Source organism: Phalaenopsis equestris, unplaced genomic scaffold (assembly GCF_001263595.1).
Source record: "Phalaenopsis equestris unplaced genomic scaffold, ASM126359v1 Scaffold234130, whole genome shotgun sequence".
Lineage (NCBI taxonomy): Eukaryota > Viridiplantae > Streptophyta > Magnoliopsida > Asparagales > Orchidaceae > Phalaenopsis > Phalaenopsis equestris.
In genome coordinates this window covers 153,130-177,839 of record NW_018252054.1, presented here as the reverse complement: position 1 = coordinate 177,839, position 24,710 = coordinate 153,130, and the positions used below count along the sequence as shown (strand labels likewise).

Genomic DNA, 24,710 nt, shown 5'->3' with positions numbered 1-24,710 from the left:
TCTTTCCGTGCTTAGGTCGAGCTCTGCCGGCGATCTAAGTGTTCTCTCCTCCCAGATCGCCGACGTCATCCTAAAGGACGGGTTTTCTTTGGGAAGGCCATACTGGCATTCGCTAATGGCATCTGGGTCGATGCATCGCTTTCGCTCAAATCAACTTTCAAGGAGGAAGTTGCATCTGATTACAAGTTCGAGAACAAGACTCTAGATTTCCAGAAGAAGCTACCGTTTGCTGAGATTGCCGCTGCGGTTTCGACATCTGCGGTTCGTCTTCTGCACAGCTTCGCCCCGACTTGCAGGGCTTTTCTTTGTTGTGATGGAGCTTCCTCCTTCTTCGGTTGAGCTATGTAAAACTCTTTCACCCACAGTGTGGGTAATTCTCAGGGGGAGACGTCGGTTGTCTTCCCCTCAAATTATAAAGACAATCGTGATGGTACAGGTGACTGCCCCTTTATTAAGAATGCAAGCAGAAAGAGTGGGAAGACAACATTATTTTTCTCTGAGTCAGAAATTTCAACTTTGACCGACAAATTCAAATTTACTATCATTGGAAAATTTCAGTCTATGGACGTTATCAGGAAAAGTTTTAATGACCTCAAATTAGCAGAAAAGTGGAAAGTGAGGATCATGGATGGGAGATGTTTTGATTTAGTTAATTGTGCCTGAAGACTACACTCGTATTTTCTCTAAAAAATATCTTAACTTTGCTGGTAAACCAATGAAGCTACTTAAGTGGTCACCTGATTTTGACCCGAATCATGAACCTCCTACTGTACCGGTATGGTTTAGTCTACCTGATCTTAAGCTGCATTTTTTTCATCATCAGGTTCTCTACTCTATTAGCATCATACTTGGGGACCCTATGAAGCTAGATCTACTAACTTTCAACCTTACCAGACCTTCTTTGGCCAGAATACTTGTGGAAAGAAATATTACTTCGCCTGATGTTACTGAAGTTTGGTTGGACACAATGCATAATGGATATTGGCAGCAAATCGTCATAGAGCATAGACCTTCTTATTGTTCACATTATAAGATGTTTAGGCATACTCTTGATAAATGTCATCAGCTTCACCCTAATTTGAAATCTAAAGATCAAGTGAATAAGGATGGTTCTAAAGATATATTTTTACCACCTGGAGAGAAAACTACCACAGGATAGATTTTGGTGTTTGATTCTATTGCCCCTGTCGTTACTGTTACTGCGAGTGATGTGATGCTGACACTATCAAACCCCATAGAAAAAAACACTGATGAACTATTACCTACAAATGATAGTATTCAGACTGAAAATCAGAAGAGCCTCGTAGCTTCACTTCTTTAGGAAGTATCCCGTGTAGAGGCAACTAATACTTCACATATACTAAAACCTATTGGGATACTACGGTTGGTATTCCTGCTTCAGCTCTAACACCCCATCAGACTGATTCTTCAGATGAGGAATGATAGATCTATTCCAGGATGAAGAAAAAGAATGGAGGCTGATTCCAACTCGGGAACATATTGGATGATACATTAGTTACTACTAGCAATGACAATCATTTTACTAACTTATTAGCTAACTCCTTCCCTAAAACTAGAGGCATAGGCAAGACAAAATTGGGTCGCTCTCTAGCCACCTGATATTATGTATTTCGGTACTGTTAGGTTTTTTATTTTAGTATCTAATGTATTTTTTTTTAGTTTTGAAACCTTTTGTGGTTTTTTTTGTGGACAGAGTGTCATACTTGGGCCCTCCCACACATTGTATCTGTATTGTTTTTAATTTAATAATTAGTCTTTTTTTTTTTGGGTTTTCATATATATATATATATATATATATATATAGAAAAAGCCCAAGAGCTAATATATTAAAGCGGAAAAATATAGAAATGTTGTATGAAAGGACCTAAAATAAAGCCCAATTCACACAATAAAACACAAATCCCAAATAGAGCAAAAATACATAAAGGTAAAAAACCAAAAAACCACCAAAGGGGGTAAAAGTGTTAGGAACGTCCCACTTTAGTCCTCCCTGTGCCTGTAGTTCTAGGAAGTGAGTCAGCTAACAAATTAGAAAGGTGAGTACCATTGTCCGAAGTAACCAAAGTATCATCCATCAGATTCCTAAGCTCAAGTTGGTATTCATTTTTCTTCTTCCTGGATGTGTAGACCGTCATTTCTCATTCAATGATTGACTCATCTAATCAATAGATTGTTCCAAAGTTGGTTGGTCGGACAGACGTGTGTAGACCGTCATTTCTCATTCAATGATTGACTCGTCTAATCAATAGATTGTTCCAAAGTTGGTCGGACAGACATTGTTCCAAAGTTGGTTGGTCGGACAGACGTAGGTTGTTGCACATCATGATCCCCATGAACTTGAGTAACATTAACAGCTTGCTCGACCTGATGAGGCGATAGTTAAGCAGTAGAAGTATTGCCACCTGTAATATCGATGATAGGTTCTAGGGCATGTGGGGTCAGAAGAATTTCCCTCTCTCTCACGATAGTAGGTTCCAAATACGGAGGAGCTATATTATTGTGTAGGGACTGAATGATTGTCATATTGTCTGCGAGAATTGTGACGTCATCAGAGCTATTTTTTTTATGATCAATAGTGTCAATAACTTGGAGTTGATTATAAAGAGATGAATTCACTGCCTCTGGCAGAGCACTGTGCTTTTTTGGTCTAAGGTGGGGGTGTAAATGGTGGCATTGAGAACTGGAGTGGCCGAACATACGACAGTTCAAAGTATACGAAGGAAAAAACTTAATCACTACATTTTGCCCATATCCATGATATGAATCATGATGTTGTGTGCCCAACCAAATTTCCTTAGAAGCAGATGAAGTGGTATCTCTTTTAACAAGTACTTTAGCTTCAGATGGACGAGAAAGATTAAAAGTAGGAATGCACGTTTTGAGTGACTTCCATAAGCTTGGCAATAAAGTACAAAAGTTTTCGAGTAAAATAATAAAATTTCAGACCAGAGTGGCAAATCCAAACATGAATGATTGGTGGTTCCGTCTGTCGGTCAAAATTCACAGATCATTTCAGATTCTTCATTGCTCTGTTATCAATCCAGATTATTCTTCTGGCAAATAAGGGTGTGTAATCCTCTTCATTATTAAGTTGTATAAAAATATGTTTTCCATCTAACAGTCTAATTTTCCACTCCCCAAAAAGGTGCATAAACTCAAGCTCCTTACGAATCAACTCCATTTTGGGATGGTCATCAAAAATTTCTTGACCAAATTCAGTCGATAGAAGAAAACAAGTTGAAAACCTTCAACTTCTGTAAAAAAGATGACATGTTTCTCATTCTTCCTACCAAATTTCTTTATTCCTCCACCCACTCAAACGAACGGGAAAGAGCACGATTTATGTATACCTGAAGCGTGGACACACGCAATGGTAGCGGCATAAGATCTGTCTGAAGTCATCCGCAATAAATGGAGGTGCAGCGTTAAGAACAGTGAAGAAAGAAAAGCAGAGAGCAAAATCCGAATTAGAAACAGGGAGCAGAAGCAGAAACCCCTCTGTAAAGCCCCTGCGATTTCAACTCGAGTCCGAGGATTGCGGACAGGAAACAAAAAACGAGCCCATATGGCAAAGCAGAAAGTTGCAGAAATCGAAGCCGCAGAAGTCACAGCAGACGGTCAGGGCGAAGCCGCAGAAGACGGTCGAGTTGAAGATTGTCGGGGCGAAGCCGCAGAAGACGAAACCATAGCGAGCCGCGAACAGGAACAGAGGAGTGAAATCCCCTTCTTTTCAAGTTAAAAACTGTAGTAGAGGCTAGGGTTTGCCGTGAGGTGAAACCCTAGCGTCTGCTACGGTGACTTCACGCCCGAAGGAGTTCACGCCTGACTTCCTTTATTACGTCTTTTCTCATTATGTTTAGTGCTTCGTTTGTTTCGGAGTGCTTCGTCATGTTGCGCATGGTCCGTCGTCTTTCGTCGCGTGCTCGGCGCTCTTTGAAGGACGGTTTCTGGGCAAGGACGTTTCGTCGTCTCTCTTGCTCGAAGCAGAACTGAAGGGCTCGCGTTTCTGGTGCGCCTTCTGGCCTTCGGCTTCGTCTTCTGTAGGTTGAAGGTTCCGTCTCAAACTCTCTTTCTGCGGTTTGACGCCGCGTTTTGCCTACTGCACTTATATTGGAACGTCGTAGCAAGTGGACAATCTCGCTGCTTTGATAACGCTCCCTCCTTCGGTTGAACCTGACAAATTCTCTTTCACCGACATAGTGGGTAATCATCTAGTGGAGTCTGCTGTTGTCTTCCCCTCAACTATAAGGATTGTCGTGATGGTACAAGTGACTGCCCTTTTGTTGAAAAGATAAGTAGAAAAGGTGGGAAAACAACACTCTTTTTCTCTGATTTAGAAATTTCAACCCTGACTAAGAAATGCAAGTTCACGCTTATTAAAAAATTTCAATGGAGGCACCTACCTAAGAAAGTTATCAGAAAGATTTTTTATGATCTCAAACTAGCAGGCAAGTGAAACGTGAGACTTTTTGATGAGAAACATCTGTTTATTCAATTAACCGTAGCTGAAGACTACGTTTAGATTTTCTTTAAAAAATATCTTAATATTGCAGGCAAATCAATAACGTTACTCAAGTTGTTTCCTGATTTTGACCCAAATCATGAATCTCTCACTGTACCGGTATGATTTAGTTTACCTTGTCTCAAGCAGCATTTCTTTAATCATCAGGTTCTCTACCCTATTGAGGTCATACTTGGGGATCCTATGAAGCTAGATCTGCTCACCTTCAATCTAATCAGGTCTTCTGTAGCCAAAGTACTTGTGGAAAGGGATTTTACTTTATCTGATATTATTGAAGTCTGGCTGGGCACAACTCAGAATGGATATTGACAACAAATTGTCATGGAACATAGATCTTTTTATTATACCCACTATAAGATGTTTGGGCATACCCTTGATAAATGTCACATGTTTCAGTCTAATTTGAAAACTAAAGCTTAAGTTAATAAGGATGGGTCTAACCTCACTGCTCTGGACACGTGCTCCACCCGTGAAGGAAATTACCATAAGACAGGAATTGGTATCTGATTTAATTGCCCCTGTGGACCCCTTGATAATACTGTTTCTGTTTCTACGATTGATGTGATGTCGGATGGATTTGCTGGGCAACCTAAGGCATTCTAAACCTTCAAACCTTATTGAAAACAATATTGAATGATCCTTACCAACAAAAGATAGTGATCAGACTGATAATACCGAGATCCTTGCAGCTCCTCATCTTCAGGAAGTATCTGGTGCAGATGTGACAACTCATACTTCACACACACTAGAACCTATTGTGGTTACAATGATTGACAATCTTTCTACCACGATTCTACCACCTAATCCGAACGAGCAAGAAATGAGTCAATCTTCGGATGAGGAATGACGGTTAAATTCTACCACCTACTACATAATATTTCTACTACAATTCTACCACCTACTACTTAATATTTATTTATTGAAGATAAGAAAATTATACCAATAGATACAAAAATTCTAAGAATAGATAAAATCATATGAATAATAAAATTATATGAATTGATAAAATTAATCATTCAAAACATAAGGATAATTAATGAAATTGAATAAAAAAAGGTTAATTATAAAAAATAAATTATTTTCTACATTATTATTATAAGTAAATTGGAGAAAGCGATAAAAATTAAAAACAAAACATCTGATTGAGGTGAGTAATATTACTTTAAAGTTATAGTAACTTTTGTTTCTTCTAAATTGACTTTATTGAATGTTACTGAAACCTGATTGCACTATTGTAATGTGATTTAACTACTCTGTTAAATGGTCATGTCATTATGATGAATATAATAAAAGAGGCATATGAATGATATGAATTATATATTATGCTTGTATGTGCATGTTGACTATCGTACTGTGATTTAAAGACTATTTTGTTGGTCATATTGTTATGATGAATAAAATTAAAAGAGCATATGAATGGTATGGACAATATAGTATGTTTGCATGTGCAAGTTTGACAATAATGAAGTACACCTTTTTATGATACTAGATAAAAATGTTAATGAATCGTGCATGTAAATGAAAAAGAATATTGATATTGAAATACCTTAAATAATAAAACTTTATAAGGTGCTTATATAACGATTGTACAAATATAAAATAATATAGATATTTATTGATATAATAAAACACATTGAATATTTTGAAATACCATGATCAATCATATACATAAATTATCAAAAGCTTTTATTTGATTTATGAAAACATTTGATCAACATGTGTATTGTCACTTTTATTACGTTACTGTGATTTAAAAATAGGTGAACTTGATGTATTTTTAGCTTACTGTTGTTTTAAATTAATATTTTAAATTCAATTATTTGATTGGTAGATGAGCAATAAAAGAGGAAATTATAAAGATGTGAATGACCTAAGTTAAGCTAAGCAAATTTAATTGTTTAATTTTAATTTTATACAGATATAAAATGATATCGACATATTTATTAACACATTGAATGCTATTCAATATTGTGATCAACCATATTCATAGTTATCAAATGTTTTTATGTTGTTTTATGAAAAAAATTAATTGACATGTATATCACTTTATTTTCGTTACGTTACTGTGATTTAGAAGTAAGCGTACTCATTGACATTTTTAGCTCGATGTCTTAAATTAAAACTTCAAATTTAATTATTTAATTAAAATATGAGAACCTGAACAACCTGAGATAAGGTAAAAAAAATTTAATTGTATTATGTTAATTTATTATCTTAGTGGCTCTTACATTTTATTTGGATTATAAACTGTTAATGACAAGATTATGAATAATAGAAAACTTAATTTTACCGTCGTGACAAACATAATATAATCTATAGAACTCAATGATTTTTTATGCATTTAATGATAATATATTCATACAAATATAATAAGTTTGAATAATTCCAATTTTAGATAAATTTCATGAGGGACTTTTCAATGTAAATTCAACTCCTCGAAAAGAGTGAAATGCTTAGTGCAAATACACCAAAAATTTATAAAAGTGCACAATGCACCAAAAAACATGTAAATCCATCGAGTAAGTGCACCAAATATCTTTCTTAAGCATTTCTCTAGTGCATTGAATTGCTAGCATATCATGCAAATGCATTAGAAATCATGCTAGAAACAAAAGGTGTGACACCATTCAAAAGATTCATAATGCTTTTAAACATCAACTTACTCACATATGTTCTGACAAACATGTTAACTATTAGAACGTGATATCAAAAATAGCACAAAATATACAAATGAATGAGATGAATTAAAAATTCACCCCTCAATGAGAAGCATGCAATTGCTCTCCATAATATATAATTATCTAAACTTCATAAATTACCTTTCAAATTTTGGCTCATCAATTTGTTATATGTATGCTCTTAAGCGGACTTCTCCACCAACATGGAAGAATCACAAGTCCCATTTTGTAAGTCTAATCCTCCAAATCGTAAACATTAGAGTCAACAAGGATTAGCAAACTAGAAATCTAATATTCAATTATTAAATTCACTAATACATATTTTATCATCTATTTACATAAAACCTTGAAATTTTTTATAATTTTTTGTTAATAAAAACTCTTTGTATATGAGGCATAATCACAAGTTTTAACTATTAGACCTGTTCTTCTATAAATTAGACGGAGTCAACAATGTTTATAGCATAATAAAATTTTCAACTAGATCCATACACAAAGCACAAACTCAATCATCTGTAGACAAGTAGGCAGAGTTAACAAGATTCATGCAAGAAAGTCAATAATTCAAAATAACCTTCTAGTAATCACGTTGATAGAAATTTTCAACAAAAGATGATACTAACATCAGAATGTCCCAAATCTTAATGCAAATACAAAAGACGATAATAACATGAAAATGTCCCAAATCTTAATGCAAATTGTATCATGCTTAAATTACATAGAATATAAAAGTTCAAGCATATTGCAAAATATAAAGCTATTTAAATGAAATTCATCACTTAAAAGAAAGGAAGCTCAACCCATCCATCCTCAATAAGAATTTATTCAGGGTGACAAATTTATGATCAAATTAATCTCAAAAAAAGCCAATATCAAATCAAATGTGCTTCTATGGCAACTCTTTGCGGTCTCATGCAAGTAAGATCATGGGACATGTCTGCTAATTAGATGATTTTGCCACTAAATGACACCATAAAAAACATGGCTATGACATGGTAATAATAACTAAATGATTTTTTTACTACTTGCACCAAAAAAATATGGTTATGACCGAGGCCTTTTAAAAAGATTGTTTGCCGCCAGATAACACCATGAAACTACAATCTATTTGTTGCCAAATGGTAAAAATTTCCCTAGTGATCAATTAGTACATTTGATAAGGCATAAAGTCATCCATTCAATAAGGCCGACTTGAAATTGCCTGCTTTGTCAAATAAAAAACTAATAGTTTATACTGTTCTTTTGGACAACACAACCCATAATTGCAGATAAAGATACTTTGATCTGCTCGGATCAACTATCTAATATGACTAAATAGATCAATCATGAGATCTTGATTGGGTTCATCATCATTCACCCCTGTATCAGCTCTAAGTTAACGACAGTGAACTTTAATCTTTTTTTAACTTAAATAAGATATTTAGCACATAATGACTAACCTTAATACAAAAAAAGTCATCTCTCATCATCAAGAGGAATAACTAATAAAACGACTATAAAAAACCTGAAATTGGATAATGTTCTCTAATAAATGACGGTAAAATCTCTCAGTAGCGATTTATCTAAAATCTAACCTTCTAAAAATTTAATATGAAAACATAAATATTATCAATTGAGCCAAGCATACATTTTTGAAGACCAAAATAGTCTTCTTCACCTTGTCTAAATCACATAACTAAAGCCTTGCTTCAGAGAGAAACATTAAACATTATTATAATATGAAAAAATCATAGAACACATCCCTACATCTTGGAGCCAGCTTATCATTGTAATAGGAATGTAAGCTAAGGAAGTCACTAAAATCATCCGCTCAATCAAACTGAAAACTTCATAACTAAACATAGATTTAACCCAAAATTGCAAAATAAAACTTGAAAGACGTCAAAAAAAAATTTCCAAGGCAGTCAGTATGTGAAAAAACAAAGGTGAGAGCAAGAATACCCATTACTAACCTTGACACAAAGATAACTGGAATTATAGCAGCGTGGTAACCACTCAAAATATCTGCAGCGAGATTAGCATAATTCTTAAGAAGAACTGCACATGAAACTTGATAATTTCTATCACCCAAGTGAAGAGCTACAGTGTCTTCAATTAGCTTTTGTGCTAAAGAAGGGCTTCCATACTTCAGGATAATGGCACAAGAAGCAGCAAATGATTTCTTCGCTGAACCTCGCTTTTCATCTAGAGTGGCTCGAAACAATAATTTTGACAGCATGCTTGTGAAAGGACTTATGTCAACTGTTACTTTCTGTACTAGTAAAGTAATGAAGCTGGCAACACCTACCCTGCAATTGAAATAAAAGTAAAAATTATTGACATTTTGGCAAATCCTTGTATTATAATCTAATGGACAGTAAATGATGCATTTATTACCACTAGTAACTTTTAACCATCCCAGCATAATTGCCTCATGTACCAAAACGTATGCATTTGTCTATAGAAAAATATTTTGTGCTTCTAATGGAAATTGATATTTCAAGTGTGTCACATTCTCAAAGCATTATTGACGGGGGACTATTGAATCAGGGCCAAGTCCTTACTATCTACTATTATAAATTTGTCCTTTACTTTATTTAGGGTTAGTTTTTTGGCTTGAAATTTTTGATTGGACAACCACCAGCATCCCCCTTTTTCCCTTTTAAGGTTGTATCCAACAGTGAAAAGGAACTTGACTCTAATTCGTCTTGAGGTGGTGTGTATATTTCTTTTCCTACTTGCTACCATCCTCCCTAGCCCCAATCTCCCTATTTTCTGCCACCAAAGCCCTTGTTGCACGCATCTCCCTGTTGCCCGCTAATCCCCCTAGATGTACCCAACACCTTGATGCCTTCTATCATCGAACCAACCCATCTCCTTTATTTATAGTCCAGCTAATCCTCCTTCCACCTTACCGTCCACCCCCAACAAGCCCATAGCCTTCAGCAGCAACCCAACAACAACACCACCGTACCCTCCTCTCTGCTGCCTTCAGCGGTTTGCAAATCCATCTCCAACCACCCTATTGTCACCACCACCTCCTATTGGCCACCATCCAACACCAACGCTATCTCCCTAGAGTGTCTTTTTATGTTGGTTACTATTTATTTCTCATTTTGAAGAGCCATCTTTCTAACCTATTTGAATTTCAACTATAATATTTGCATTTCCTTGTGATTTGAGTTAACTCCGGTAACAATTGGTATCGGAACTAGTCGAATCCTAATCCTATCTTAAGGTTTTCTAGTGGCCGCCTTATCCCCTCCACCAAAAATTTTCATTCATATTCTCAAACTATAGACAAATTTTGACATAACCCCAATTTCGCCTTCCTGCTTTTCAAAATCAGCTATCCAAAATTAATTTTCTTACACCTTCAATTAATCTCATATACCCTCTTTCAACTCCCAACTCTAACCTTAGTTATAACACCTAGTAGATACAGGCACGAGCCTATCCGGGAAGAGATACAACAACTTTAGTGGAGGCTTACAGATATGGAGAATAAAACCCAAAGGGAAATTGCCCTCGATCCTAACAGAGAAAGTCAAGGGGGCAAAAGAGATGAGAATTTTAACCCCTTGCATAGGGAGGATGTCAGTGATGATGAAAATATGGCACGACGCTATGGAATTCAAATCAAATGAGGCCGAGAAAGGAGGAACCATATGGAGGACATTAACTTCGAAATAGAGGTGGATCTACAAGAATTCGATAGTATGGATCCATATGACTTTATTGAATGACTACAATCAGTTGAGAAGAACCTTGAGAAGAAAGAGATGCCAAAAGATAAAAGGGTAAAGCTTGCGGCTATTAAATTGAGAAAGAACGCTTCTTTGTGGTGAGAAAATTTGCAGAGGTAGAGGAAATGATAAGACAATGACAAGATTACCAAATAAAAAAAAGAAGAGAAAGACAATGCAGATAAAATATGTACCTCCTCACTACCGCCAAGATATGTTTTTGAGACTCTACCACCTACATTAAGGAGACTTATCAGTGGAGGAGTTCACAACACAATTTGACCAGTTGCAGATGAAGTATGAGTTGGTCGAGCCAGAAGAACACACTATAGCCCACTATATGGGAAGCCTGAAGCCTGCACTATCAACAATGTTGTGCAGTTGCAGCCTTATTGGTCACTGAGAGATGTCCAAACTTGGCCTCGAAGGTGGAGAGGCAGCTAACAAAGCAGGCAGTCACTCACAATTGGAGTCACCAGCAGGAGCACGTTTTAGGGAGTTGTGAAAACTGGTTTGGATAAAGACAACCACCATGAGTGAAAAGAAGTTTGAAAAGATGAGCACACCTACTAAAATTCCAGCTCGAAAATGAGTTAGATATCATTGATTTGGGCACATCGCCTCCAGTTTCCAAACGAGCTGAGTCGTGTTTTTTTATGAAGCAGGGCGCCATGGAGAAGATTAGTGATGAAGAGGCAGCTAAAGAACAGGGCGAGGTGTATCATCTTCCATCAGATGAGGGTGAGATGCTCGAGGTTTGACGGTTCTTCTAGACTGAGAATATGAGGGATCCGAAGTGATTTCACCACAATATACTCTACGGCCGCTCAACTGAGACTAGGAAAGCATGTAGCCTCATCATTGATGGAGGGAGCAACAAGAATACGACATCTGTGCTGATGCTAGACAAATTGGGTCTTATGAGACATTCCCAACCATCCTCTTTGACGTGGCTGAAAAAGAGAATAGGGTGTCAGCATTGACCAGAGTTGCCTAATGAAGTTTTCTATTGGAAGACAGTTGTTGGATCAGGTGTAGTGTGATGTGGTACTCATGGATTTTTGCAAGCTCTTGTTGCGAAAACCGTGTGAATTTGACCATATGACTCAGCACTAAAATTTCAGAAACACCTACTCCTTCACAAGGAGGGGAAGCACATCATCCTTCCTTCGACAGAGCCCAGGATCACAGGTGTCCATATTAGCAGAGCAGCGTCAGTGAGACCCATTTTATGATGACAGAAAATGATATGACCAAGACACTGAATCAAGACATGGGACATCATGACAGAGACCATTTCAGAATATTACAATTCATACCTTATTTCCATGGCCACCACTATTTGGGGAGATTCAGGTTATAAGTTAAGCCAAGCTTGGATTATGTTGAGAGGATTTAGTAGTAAAAACATGACACGCAAACACAACTCAGTTTAGTAGGGAACGCCCAGGAGAGTGGATTGATATGGATGTATGCTTACAAGTGAAGAAAAATCCTTAGGTATTTTGGGGGATGGTGCAGTTGCTAATGGAATCCAGTTGCTTCCCAGACTGTATTAGAAGATCAGTCAATTTTGGGAGCATACAACAACCTCATCACTGTCAATGAGCAGGAGGCATCAACGACTGAGGTCGAAGCTCCCTCAATCTCGTTAGACCAACACGGAGCTACTAAACTGATGGAAGGCTGTACCGGTTCAAAGAGGGAGGCAACGGGGGTTGACCGAAGAAATTATTTGGGTTTAGGGTTGCCGCCCAAGTCCTCCATATTATCTACTTTAAGAAATATGTCCTTTGCATAATTTAGGATTTAGTATTTTAGCTTGAGATTTCTATTTGGACAGCCACCGACATACCCCTTTTCCCTTCTAGGATTGTATCTGATGGTGAGAAGGTGTTCCTACTGTAAATCGTCCTGAGATGATGTGTATCTTTCTTTTCTTGCTTGTTACCATCTTCCCTGCACCCCCATCTACCTATTTTCTACAGCCAAAGCCCCTCCTGCACCCACATCTCCCTGCTGCCCGCTATTTCCCCTGTATCTCCCTGCTACCCGCCATTCCCCCAGCTGTTCCCCCACTCTCTGCAGCCTTCTACCGGTCAACCAACCCCTCATCTACCTCTATAGTCCGTCTGACCCTCCTTCCACCTTAAAGTCCACCCCCAACCAGCCCATACCATTACGAGCAACCCAACAACAGTAACATACCCTCCTCTCTGATGCCTTCTATCGGCCAACCAATCCATCTCCAACCAACTTGTTGTCACCACTACCTCCTACCAACCGCAACCCACCCCCATCATCGTCTCCCTAGGATGTCTTTTTATATTGGTCGCCATTTATTTCCTGTTTTGAAGAGTCGTCGTTGTAACCTATTTGAATTTCAAAAATAATATTTGTAACCTATTTGAATTTCAACTCGTTGTAACCTATTTGAATTTCAACAATAATATTTGTATTTCTTCGTGGTTTAAGTTAACTTGATATCAATTATCCAACTAGTTCAACAAATAACAATGAATCATAATGCCAAAAAATCAACCCTTGCAAAAAAATGGCGATTAAAACAACAAAACATATGGTACAGACAAGGAGCATTATAAAGTGGGTACCGCGATCGTGATTGTGAGATGTTAGTGATACAGCAGAATCCTCGCCTCCCGCTATCGTAGAATTTAATGTCGAAGCCATGTGAGAGTCTAGCATTGACCAATGTTTTAGTTTTATTTTATATTATTTCTTTCGTTTAGTTTCTAGCAAGTTTCCTTCCGTTTTTTCTTCCTTTTTTTTTTGTTTTACCTCTTTCTCTAATTGCTAATTAGGCATTCGCTATGAGGGGACTTTTATAAATATGTCATATTTGGGTGTTTGAGATTTCAGTTTTTGTTTATTTTATGAAATTTAGAGACTTTTCACTGAATCATGGTCTCTGAAGTGTTGTATCCTCTTTCTTTTGCAAGCAACATGTCTGTTGCTTGCCTAAGAACAGGTGATAGATTCTCCTCGACATCCATATCACGCCAATTCACCGTTTGCTCCTGGACAACCATCGAACAAGCTTCCAACTGTTGGTTACGACATAAATTTGCAACTAGACCGCTTCGATTTGTTGTCCAGTGTCGTGCATGCTGATCCTTTGGCACCCTACATCCTTCCCCCTCCAGCTACCCCTTCTACAGCTTCACAACACTTTTTGGTGTGCCATCACACCTATTAGAGTCCCTAGAACGGTTTCATTTGATATAAGAGCCCAACAAACTATAGATGTTTAGGAATTTGTCTTTCTTATCCCAATCCAAAATTCCAGATAAAAAAAATCCCACCATACCCAAACATTCCTAACCACAATTCCCAGCACTAATCCAAAATTTTCAAAATCCAACCTTCTTACCTTCACTAAAATCCACCCCGATACATACCAGCAAAACTTAAGCCTCCAACCAGTCTTTATTTGCAATCCTAATCCGCTTGAAACTTGAACAAGAGGAAAAGAGTCCATGCCACTACAAGGAAATTCTCGGCGAAGAGCTCAATAACTTGTTATGGAGGATATAAAGTGAAAAATCCTCTAACTACAACAGAGGTTTGTTGCCTTTGACAAGCGATGATCTAATGAAATCACTCATAGCTATAACAATGACTTGCATGATAAAGAGGAAGTGAATCCCTTCTACCATGCAGTTTCCAGCGATGAAGATACATTAACTTTATGATTTGGTATGGAATATTAAAGAAGTCGGATCTTGAAATTAAGGTCAATTTATAGGATTTCGACGGTCACATGAACCCAAATGAGTTTATCAAGTGGTTTCAAACAATGGAGCAAGTTTTTAGTACAAGAATGTTCCTCAAGACAAGAGAGTAAAATTGATAGCCATCGAACGTAAAAAATATTCTTCATTGTGATGGGAGAATCTGAATCATATTCGATAGCGAGAAGATAAGAGTAAGATCACCACGTGGTCAAAGACGAAAAGGATGATGGAACACAAATATCTTCCTCCACAGTACTCACATGACATTTTCATAAAACTCCAAAACTAATGCCAAAAAAACTTTTGTGGAATAGTACACAGCTGACTTTAATCAACTCATCCTGAAATATGAGTTAATAGAACCAAAAGAGCACACAATGGCAAGATATCTTGGAGGACTTAGGTCATTTATTAGTAATGTAGTTCAGTTGCAGTCGTATTAGTCCCTACTTGATGTATAAACACTAGTATGCAAGGAGGAGAAATAACAACATGATTAGACAATCACCACACTCTATAAACAAAGTTCAACCTTAGCATAAAGCATCAGGAGTACACACAGTGAAGCATCTCAGTCTACCCTGCTAAAAAAAAATCAAATCAAATTGGAGAAAAAAATAGAGACGTCTAACACTCTTAAATCCCTCCCAACCATAAAATATTTCAAGTGTCATAATTTTGGGCATGTTGCATCTAATTACCCAATCAGAATAGTGATCTCTTTCACTAAATAGGTGCAGTGGAGGCAGAGGGTGAAAACCAAGGGAAGAATAAAGAGTACCAGTTAACCATAGAAGAAGGAAAGATGTAAGTAATTCAATTGGTCCTTCAAACTGAGCAATGAAATGACAAGAATGGCTCCGCCACAATAGTTTCCATACCTGTCATACCATGTAGGAAAATGCATACAGCCTCATTATAAATGGAGGTTGTTGTGAAAATATGACGTCTAACAAAACCAATGGATAAATTGAACCTCACCATAGATAGGGTAGAATGTACTTCCCAAGGCTTGAATTTAGCTCAAATTAAAAATGGACAATTTGACAAATTTAAATTAAATTTTGGTGAAAGTGAAGGTATTCTCTTCATCCTTGTTCCTCCAGTAGAGTTTTACATAAATAAAATAAAAGAAAATTTTAATAAGCTGAGCACGACATAGTTTTGAGCTACTCAAATTTGGCTGGCTCGTTTATATGCTAAATTTTGGACCTCAATTCGAACATTTCGAGCTTAATTCGAACATTTTGAATCAAACATGAACATATGTTTAACGAACAATTTTGAACACGAGCTGAATTTGAACACAAACATTTTCAAATGAGCCAAACACGAACTGAAGCTCAGCTTGCTCATGTTTAGCTCGTTTACACGCCTACACAACATTGATCGCTACAGGAACACATACTCTTTTATAAAAGATGAGAAACACATTGTACTCTTCCCGAGGAACGAGTCTATCGTGTTTGAAGATATAACACTATGTTTTTATAGGAGTTGAAGGATGCGCCAACAGGGCTACTAGTGTTTGTCCAAGAAGGTGATGAGTTTGGGAGATTGATACTGGACACAGAGCAGTCCTCGCTGAAAGTGGTCCAACATCTCATAATTTCATATAGAACCGAGGAATCTTTGAGCCATTTTCTGAAGATTCTATAGAGTAAGCTGAGTATTAAGTTCGAGCTCAACTTAGCAAGGCACCCAAAACCAGATGGCTAGCTAAGAGTGGTGAATTTCAGCTTTGAAAATCTTCTTAAATGTTTTGTGGGAAAGTATATTTGAAGATAAGATCAAGGTGCGTACAAAGATGAAAAAAAGCCTCTCCAAACCTAGAAGAATGATGTGGAGCGTTATTACTGTGGGGCCCAAGATCCCGCATGTAGGACATGCGCGATATCGTAGAATCCTCGTCTCCAACTATCACAGAATTCAATGTTGAAGACTTGCGGGAGTTCAGCGCTAACCACATTTATTTTTGTTTTTCTTTCCTTTCCTTTAATTTCTATCGAGTTTTCTTTTTTACCTATTTTTGTAGTTTCTAATTAGGTATTTGCTATAAGGAGACTTTTATATATGTTGTAGTAGACTGTTTGGGATTTTAGATTTTGTTAATTTTATGAATTAAAAAACTTTTCTCTGAATCCTGCTCTCTGGAGTGCTATAATTTCTTCACTTTGCAAGTGGTGTATCTGTAGGTTGCCTGAGAACAAGTGGTACATCTCACACAATGTCCTTACCACGCCGATTTATCACTGGAAAGCCGTGGAACAAACTTCCAACTGCGGGTTGCAGCATAAATTTGCGAGTTTACAGCTTCAATTCTCTGTCCAACGTCGTGCATGCTGATCTTATGCCGCCCAACATCCTTCGCCTCCCACTACCCCTTCTACAACTATCCAAACACCTTTTGGTGTGCCATCACACCTTCTAGAGACCCTAGAACGGTGTCAACTACTCTCAAAAATTGGTCAACTTTCCTATTAGAGTTAGCAAATAAATAGATTTCACAAAATAGAATGTTAGAACATGTGAAACTTCATTAAGTAATTTGACATATTTGGATTTGGTTAGCACTATAACGCACCTTGTATTCAATCCAACTCCAATTCTAACAAGTTGGGCCAAACGAGGAACTAAAGATTCCAGTGATTGCTTATCAGTAACTTTTATGCACATATCAAGTGTTTCCCACATTGTAGAGTCCTTGGATGCAGCAATTCGCAAATTCTCCAGTTTTTCTGCATGAATTCCGACATTTGCAGCATGCAACTAATTCACACCAAAAAGAAATTAGTAAAGATTGATTCCATTTGATGTATTAAAGAAAATTAAAACATTTTCTAGGATGATATACATTAAAAAGATGATATAATTACTCCACGATTGAAACTACAGATAAAAGTTTAAGTGTCCACAATAGCTAACCTCAACATAATTAAGTCGTTGGTCTTCAAGGCTTGATAAACATTCCAGCATACAACAAACAAGGTCAGGAAGATGTGGTCGGATTGCATCACCAGAGCCCTATAAAAAAATTTGGATTAGTTAGTTTAAGGAGTAGTATTTAGCTCAAGAAAGAAACACTCAACGATAAATTAATGAAAGACCCAGCATCGGGACCACAAACCTAATGAAACAGAAAAATAAACTCGTAAAAAAAAGTGTACATTAAATTGACTGAAAGCTGCCATGAGAAGGACGTAGGGCAACCAACTATGTGTAGCCCTACTTGCAGTACTCAAAATTTTTAATAAGTTATAAATGTAATTACTTTAAAAGAATTATACTCTAAAATTACAAATTTTATAAATATCACAAAAAATCATTTCATTTCATTCTCTACTTCAAATCGAACATTTTGATATACAAAAACATGTGGTAATAACCAAAGATGAGAAAGTAATGAAATTAATTCCCATTTGAATAAAATTTTCCTAAAATTTTATTTTACTAAATATTGTTCATAGGTAATTTAGCAAATAGCGGAATTTTTATTTTTTTCCACTAAAATCATCATACAACAATGAATGGAGAATCAAGTGACCATGGTGGATTAGAATATTAACTGTATAATTATCTATTAAGTAAATATAAGCATTTAGCTCTAAATCCCCTATCATTTCTTTAACTTTATCTTGTGCGGTAACCGAGCTTAAGATGGGAGCATGCCAAGGGAGAAGAAGAAGAAGATGAGCAGATGGAGAAGACAAAGGAAAGAAGGGAGGAAGGAGAAGGTTAAGTATTCAGGTTAAAAAACCTTATTTTCGCATTTTTCACCAACCTAATAACTTTAATTTGATGCGGTTTTGTGTTGAGTTTTGTATGGAGAGAAATAATTACGATGTATATTAATAACTTTAAAATTGAGTTACAAGCTACAAAATCTTATGAATTGGTAATATTTGCTTCCTTTTTTTTTCTTTGGTATACAAAAAGAAGAAGTTTTTAGGATTCAAGTAGGGGAGATATGAGATGCAAATTCTAATACAAAAGCAATTTTTTAGTCTTTTTGTGTGTACATTTATATGAGAATTAGACTTACGTATGCAATATATTAGAAATTTCTCATATTGCAGAATTCATGTTACAACACTCCTCTTTGTGCTCATGCTCTCATGCGCTCTTAGATCACAGGCTATTATGACCCAAATTCAGCATTTTAGGGTGCGTTTGGGGCATTTTATTTGCTGCAGCGGTGTTTTGAAAATGCTGTCGTCCTATTTGTTTTATACGTTTGAATAGCTTATCGCAAAACGTGATTTTGTCATCGTTAATAGGCGTGGACGCAGGATTGACCCCGCGTCCGGCGTTTTCAATTCGCATACGGGTAAAATTTTACTCCCGTGCCCTTCTCCTCTTCCTTTCCCCACTCGCCGATCTCCCGATCTCGAGCTCACTAAGAGAATGTTTTGATTCGCCGATCTCCCGATCTCGTTCGGGTTGATGTTTCGTCGGCGGCGCCAGCGGCAGTCACCAGGCTTTTTCCATTTGATGGAAATGATCAAGGTTTTCCAAGCAGTATGATGCTCAATAATCATCTTCTCAAAAACTTTCTCAGCATCTTCTATTTTGCCCAGCTTGCCCCATGCCTCTATTGCCGCAGAAAATTCCTTTAATCGGGGATTATGTTCACAAACATTCCAAATTCTTTCTATGTCATCGGCCTTACCAAGCGCGGCATATAGGGGAAGAAGAGATTTGCAAGCATTGTGATTCTTGCCAATGTCATCCCCTTTGATCTTCTTCAAGGTAGCTTCAGACTTTTTCTTAGGTAGAACCGTCAAGTTGATTCTGTAGCTATTGGTGATAGAAAGAGATGTAGAGCCATCAGGTTTGCTGAAATTTGTTTTAAAACTTTCTCTATCTCTTTATCCCGTTTTATATTGTAGTCATCCCCTTTGATCTCCTTCAAGGTAGCTTCAGACTTTTTCTTAGGTAGAACCGTCAAGTTGATTCTGTAGCTATTGGTGATAGAAAGAGATGCAGAGCCGTCAGGTTTGCTGAAATTTGTTTTAAAACTTTCTCTATCTCTTTATCCCGTTTTATATTGTATTCCTTCGGTGTAACCCCTGGACAGATGCGGTATTCAGCAACCACTAATAATAACTTTTCTGAAGTGCTATACACATTTTCTTACATTAGTTGTGATGTGGTTTTGGCTTTGAAGTGTTATTTGCACATAATGCATTTGCCACAAAAAAAATGTCTTTTGGAATTTCTAATGTAAGCCATGGAAACTGAGTGAAAAAATGAAGGAAGATTTACATGCATACCACTCACTTGGTTAACACCTATATGGCATTCATGCCACCTACCCTATTTGAGAAGGTGTATTTCACCTTTTAATATATAAATAGTGCATTTTTTATGTGACACGAAAGATTTGAAGGATATAAATGAAGAATGAAAACTATTCGTGTCAGATATGTAATTTCATAAGAATTGGGTGGTATATCATGATATCTGTTACTTAAATTTTTGTATAATGCCACATTTACTATACGGTTTAGATGCCTCTCTTCTTCTTATTTATTTACTTGTATCTTACAAACCATCCTGTTTGCAACCTTTAAAGTGGATCCAATGAGATTAGTGCCCAGGTATAGTTATCCATATTTATATTTCATATTATGAAATATCTTCTTCTTGTTTTGCAGCTATTAATGGCAGTCCTTTTTAAATCTATGAAAAAGGATGTGATCATTCTTCCTCACATGTAAATCTCTTATCCATACATTGTCGCATCAAACTTGTGTATCTACTGAGAGTAAGTGACATGTAAGAAATTGAAGAATTTGGAAGATACTGATGATCCAATTAACTGCAGAAATTGCAGTGTATAGTTAAATATAAATGGTTGTTATACATAACAAATAGTTTCCACAAGCATTTGAATTAATTTTTTTCTTTTTTAAGTTCAAAATCATGCAATTTAAATATTTTGAAGGCCTCAATTAAGAAGACATCATCAGTTATTGTTCTGATTAATGCTCCTTAAACAATGCTCCCCTATGCTCTTTAGATAATGCCCCATCAGATTTGTATGAATTGTTATTTATTGATGTTGGATATGTAAATATGTAAGCTTTGTCTGGTATGTATGCAAATGCCTCAAGACATTTTTGTATGCCTCAATTCGTCTGGGCTTTTTTTAGAAACAAATTTAACTTTTTTTATAATTAAATAAAATTATTGATGTTATCATAATTTTGTACCGTCATGAAATGATATTTTTTTTGTTTTGAACTGTCAAATGTGTAGTCATTAAAGTTCTAGTGTAAACAATAACACTGTGTCTATTAGAATGATCTTTTATCCACAAAAAAACTGTAAATCAACTGTTTTCTAAACGCACAAACCAAACAGCTAAACAGCTTATCCAGAACAGATACGGAATGATCATTTATCCAGAATAAGTTGTTTTCAAATCACACAAAGCAAACAGCTAGTAAGCTTATCAGGATAAGCTGCTGATCAACAGATTATCAGAAAAGCTGCTTATCTGGATAAGCTGGATAAGCTGCAGCTGCCCCAAACAGACCCTTATTTTTCCTATGCTCATTTGGATCTTGGCCTCATTTTCTCATATGGTTGAGTGTCCCTCTCATAGCCTTATAAATTTTACTCATCGATTGTTAATTTGTTCCTCTCCTCATGTCCATGTTGACCTCATTTTCAGTGAAGTTTTAGTTTTTTCATTCTGAAATCTAGGATCTAGCTTTTAGAGTTTCTTATTGACCATCCAAGCAAACTAGTAATGAAGCCCACCTAATGTAGAACTTCACACCACTTCTAAACTTATTTTCGTGAAGACCTCGCATTAGTGGTCTCAAGCACTCAACGTTTAGTTGCAAAGGTTAAGGACCAACATATGGAGAGCCCGAAATGAGTTCCCACAGGATTTTGGAGGCCTTCAGCAAACCATTTGTGACACGAACACTCGCGAACGCCTCAATTATGGACTCACTGCACCACGCAAGAGGTTGACTTGAATTGAACTGACCGTCGAAGAACTCGTCCGAAAAACCCCGAATGACTAAACGAACCACGCAAGCGCGTTCTGGACGTTCTAGAAATGACACCCATATTGTTATGGTTTCATGCGCGTGCAAACGACACGAAAATCTGTGCATATTAAATTTAATTAAAGGAGACGAGTTTATGCTTAACCTGGGTTTGATTCTGGCTAAACACAGCCCAATATTGTCGGATCGGTTTGACAACCCAATTTTTAATTTGAAATTTGAAATTTTAAATTTTAGATTACCCCGCCTAAACAAACCTTAATTATATTTACTTAGCTATTATCCTATTCCAATTGAGTTGATAATCAATTACCTGCCCATCGTCGGATAACCAATTGCTCGTCTTTTCTCCACGGAAAAAAATGTGTACATAAGATGTACGCAGCACTGCGTACATAATGGAGATTATATGGGCTTTATATGAGCATTATATTTGTGTTATATCTATTGTAACATCCATATAACTTCCATGTAACCTACATGTAACCTACAGATATGTGAAAACAGAGGTGCAAAACTTATTTATAAGTTCAGGTAAGTTACAAGTAGATTATATAAAAGTTACATAGAGGTTACAAGGGATATAACGTGAATATAATGTCAATATAACATTCATATAACCTCCATTATGTACGCAGCGCTGCGTATGTCTCATACGCAAATTTTTCTCTTTCTCCACCAAAATCTGATCATTCAGCCCCCTCTTCTACACGCCTGCTTCATCCCGTCTCTAAACTGTCTCTTCCTCCTCTCGCTCGAATCCTTCTTCTGCACTCGGCCCAAAGTCCCCCGCTCGACTCCCGCCTTCTGCACCGAAGTCCCCCGCTCGACTCGTTCTTCCTCTCATAGCGAAACCTGCTTGTCTCCTCTGCTCACGTCGAACAAGTCGAAGCCCTCGCCTCACCTCTTCGGCACTCGGTTGGATTTCTTTCCGGCATTTGACTCTCCTCCGTGCACCGAAGCCCTCGCATTCCCTCTCAACCGAAGCCTTCACCTTCCCTCTGCAACTCTCTCTCGATCCCGCCTCCAGACTTCCTCGCTTGATCTCGCCTACCTCTCCCTCTCACGGACAAGACTCGATTCCCAGTCGGTCGCCACCTCCCCTCAGAACTAAAACCCTCGCCAGATTCGCTCGGCCTCCTCTCTTCCTCGTTCGACCAAACAGTCGTTCAGCTCGCCTCTGCCACCTCTTTTCCTCGCCCGACCAAATAGTCGTTCGGCTCGTCTGCTCCCTTCTCTTGACCGAAGACAAAAACATTCTCCCTTTCTTGCATTTTGGTCCCGCCACCCTTTCCTGGTCGCGCCTCCACGGTCTCTCCCATTCAGCTCTCCTCACCCCTGCACTGAAACTCTTGACAAGTCCCCGCTCGCCCAGAAATATTTGCCTCTCCCATTCGACTCTCCTCCCTCTGCACCGAAGCATTCGCCTGCTTTGCCTCTCCCGCTCATCTCCTAGCCTCTCTACTCCAGCCGCTCAATCTGCTCTCCACCGAAGCCTCGCTCCCTACCCGCTCGACACCTTCTCTCGCTCGGTACCTCTCACCCCACTCGCCTCCTCGCGCCGAAGCCCGCCGTCTCTCAGCCGAACGTCGGATCGGGCTCTCCCTCCCTCTCGAGAGAAGTTCTCGCTTCTCTCTCTCTCACTCGCCTAGAAGCACTCACCTCCCTCTTCCTCATTCTTCAACACTCGAGGTCATCATTTTCTCAGGTAAAATTCCTTCCACGAGTTTCTCCTTGCCCAAAAGCTTTGAGCTGATTATGAAATTTTGTTCTTCATCATTGCTAATTAAATGTTTCCCTGAGACTTGTATGACCCTAGAGCTCAACTATTGGTAGCTTCTTTTTGCTCTGCTATGAGATTAAGTTTGTTGGTGAAGAAAATATAAATTAAATGATTATCTCTTTTTTATTTAAAAAAAAAACATGTTGCATGATAATCCCGATTTTTTCTACAATGTGCCTCGTTTCCACTGTCCAACTTTTGCATCATTGTCTATTTCACTTTAAAGCTGTATTTTATTACATTCTGTGTGAATTTTCCATTTAATATTATAAATTCAGAAAAATTTTGATTTTTTGAATGGTTAGAGTTTATGGTTGTCATTTTCATGAACATAAGCTCGTGATAATGTGGTGGTTGTGTTACCACTTTCCTTTGCTAACAAATTGGACTTTTGAGGATTTGCATACGTATCACTCGATTCATATATGTTTGCATATCTTGCACGAGGCTTTTACTCTTTACATTTACACTACCCAAATCTTTGGTTATGCATAAGAGGTAGCTCCATTGCTTAATGAGAAAGATATCTCCGCATGCTTGGGATTTACACATTGTTTTTGAAGTGATTTGGGCACCTATTTTGGGATAAAAATATTGATTGTTTTTGAAGTGTTTCGAGACAAATTTAAATGATGTTTTGCAGTGTTTTGAGAGCTGATTTTGAGGCAATTTTTGGCACTGTTTCGGTTGTTTTTTGCACTGTTTTGGGCTGGGTTTTCCAATTGACTTTGGAGCATTTAAAATGGATGCTTTTGGGCTTACATGAAAGTTGTTTGGGAACTTTAATATTGTTGTTCGGAGCCTTTAAATAGGGATGTTTGGAGTTTTTAAAAGTGTTGATTTGGAGTCTTTAAAGTACTATTTCTTTGGGTTTGGGGGGGGGGGGGGGGGCAAATTTCAGGAAGGTTTTGGGTATTATTTAAGCGTTGATTTACATGTTGATTTGGAAACTTTAAATATTGCTATTGTTGGGCAATCAGAACACTATTTTGGAATAGAATTAAACACTCTTCTTGGGGATCAATTTAATTACAGTTGAATGAACTTAAATGCTTTTAGGCTGATTCATTAGTTGTATCCTCCCTTGGCTTTCTTAATTTTGGAAGTGGATCGACATTTTCCTTTCTTCTGTTTTATTTTTTTAAAGGTGAAGTTAACATGAGGATTTCTGATTTAATTATTTGGAAGACACTTAAAGATA

At 37.3% G+C, this 24,710-nt stretch overlaps 1 protein-coding gene across 2 annotated transcripts in view; it reads right to left on the bottom strand.

The window, feature by feature from the left end:
* The window catches only part of LOC110038840 (proteasome-associated protein ECM29 homolog), a 192,424-nt gene that overhangs the window by 55,550 nt on the left and 112,164 nt on the right, over positions 1-24,710 (bottom strand). For both annotated transcript variants that reach the window (XM_020743756.1, XM_020743757.1), the window contains exons 25-27: positions 17,627-17,725; positions 17,286-17,470; positions 9,174-9,509 (exon numbers count right to left, since the gene is read on the bottom strand). In XM_020743756.1, the coding sequence (XP_020599415.1) occupies positions 9,174-9,509; positions 17,286-17,470; positions 17,627-17,725 (620 nt within the window). The remainder of the gene's footprint in view (positions 1-9,173; positions 9,510-17,285; positions 17,471-17,626; positions 17,726-24,710) is intronic.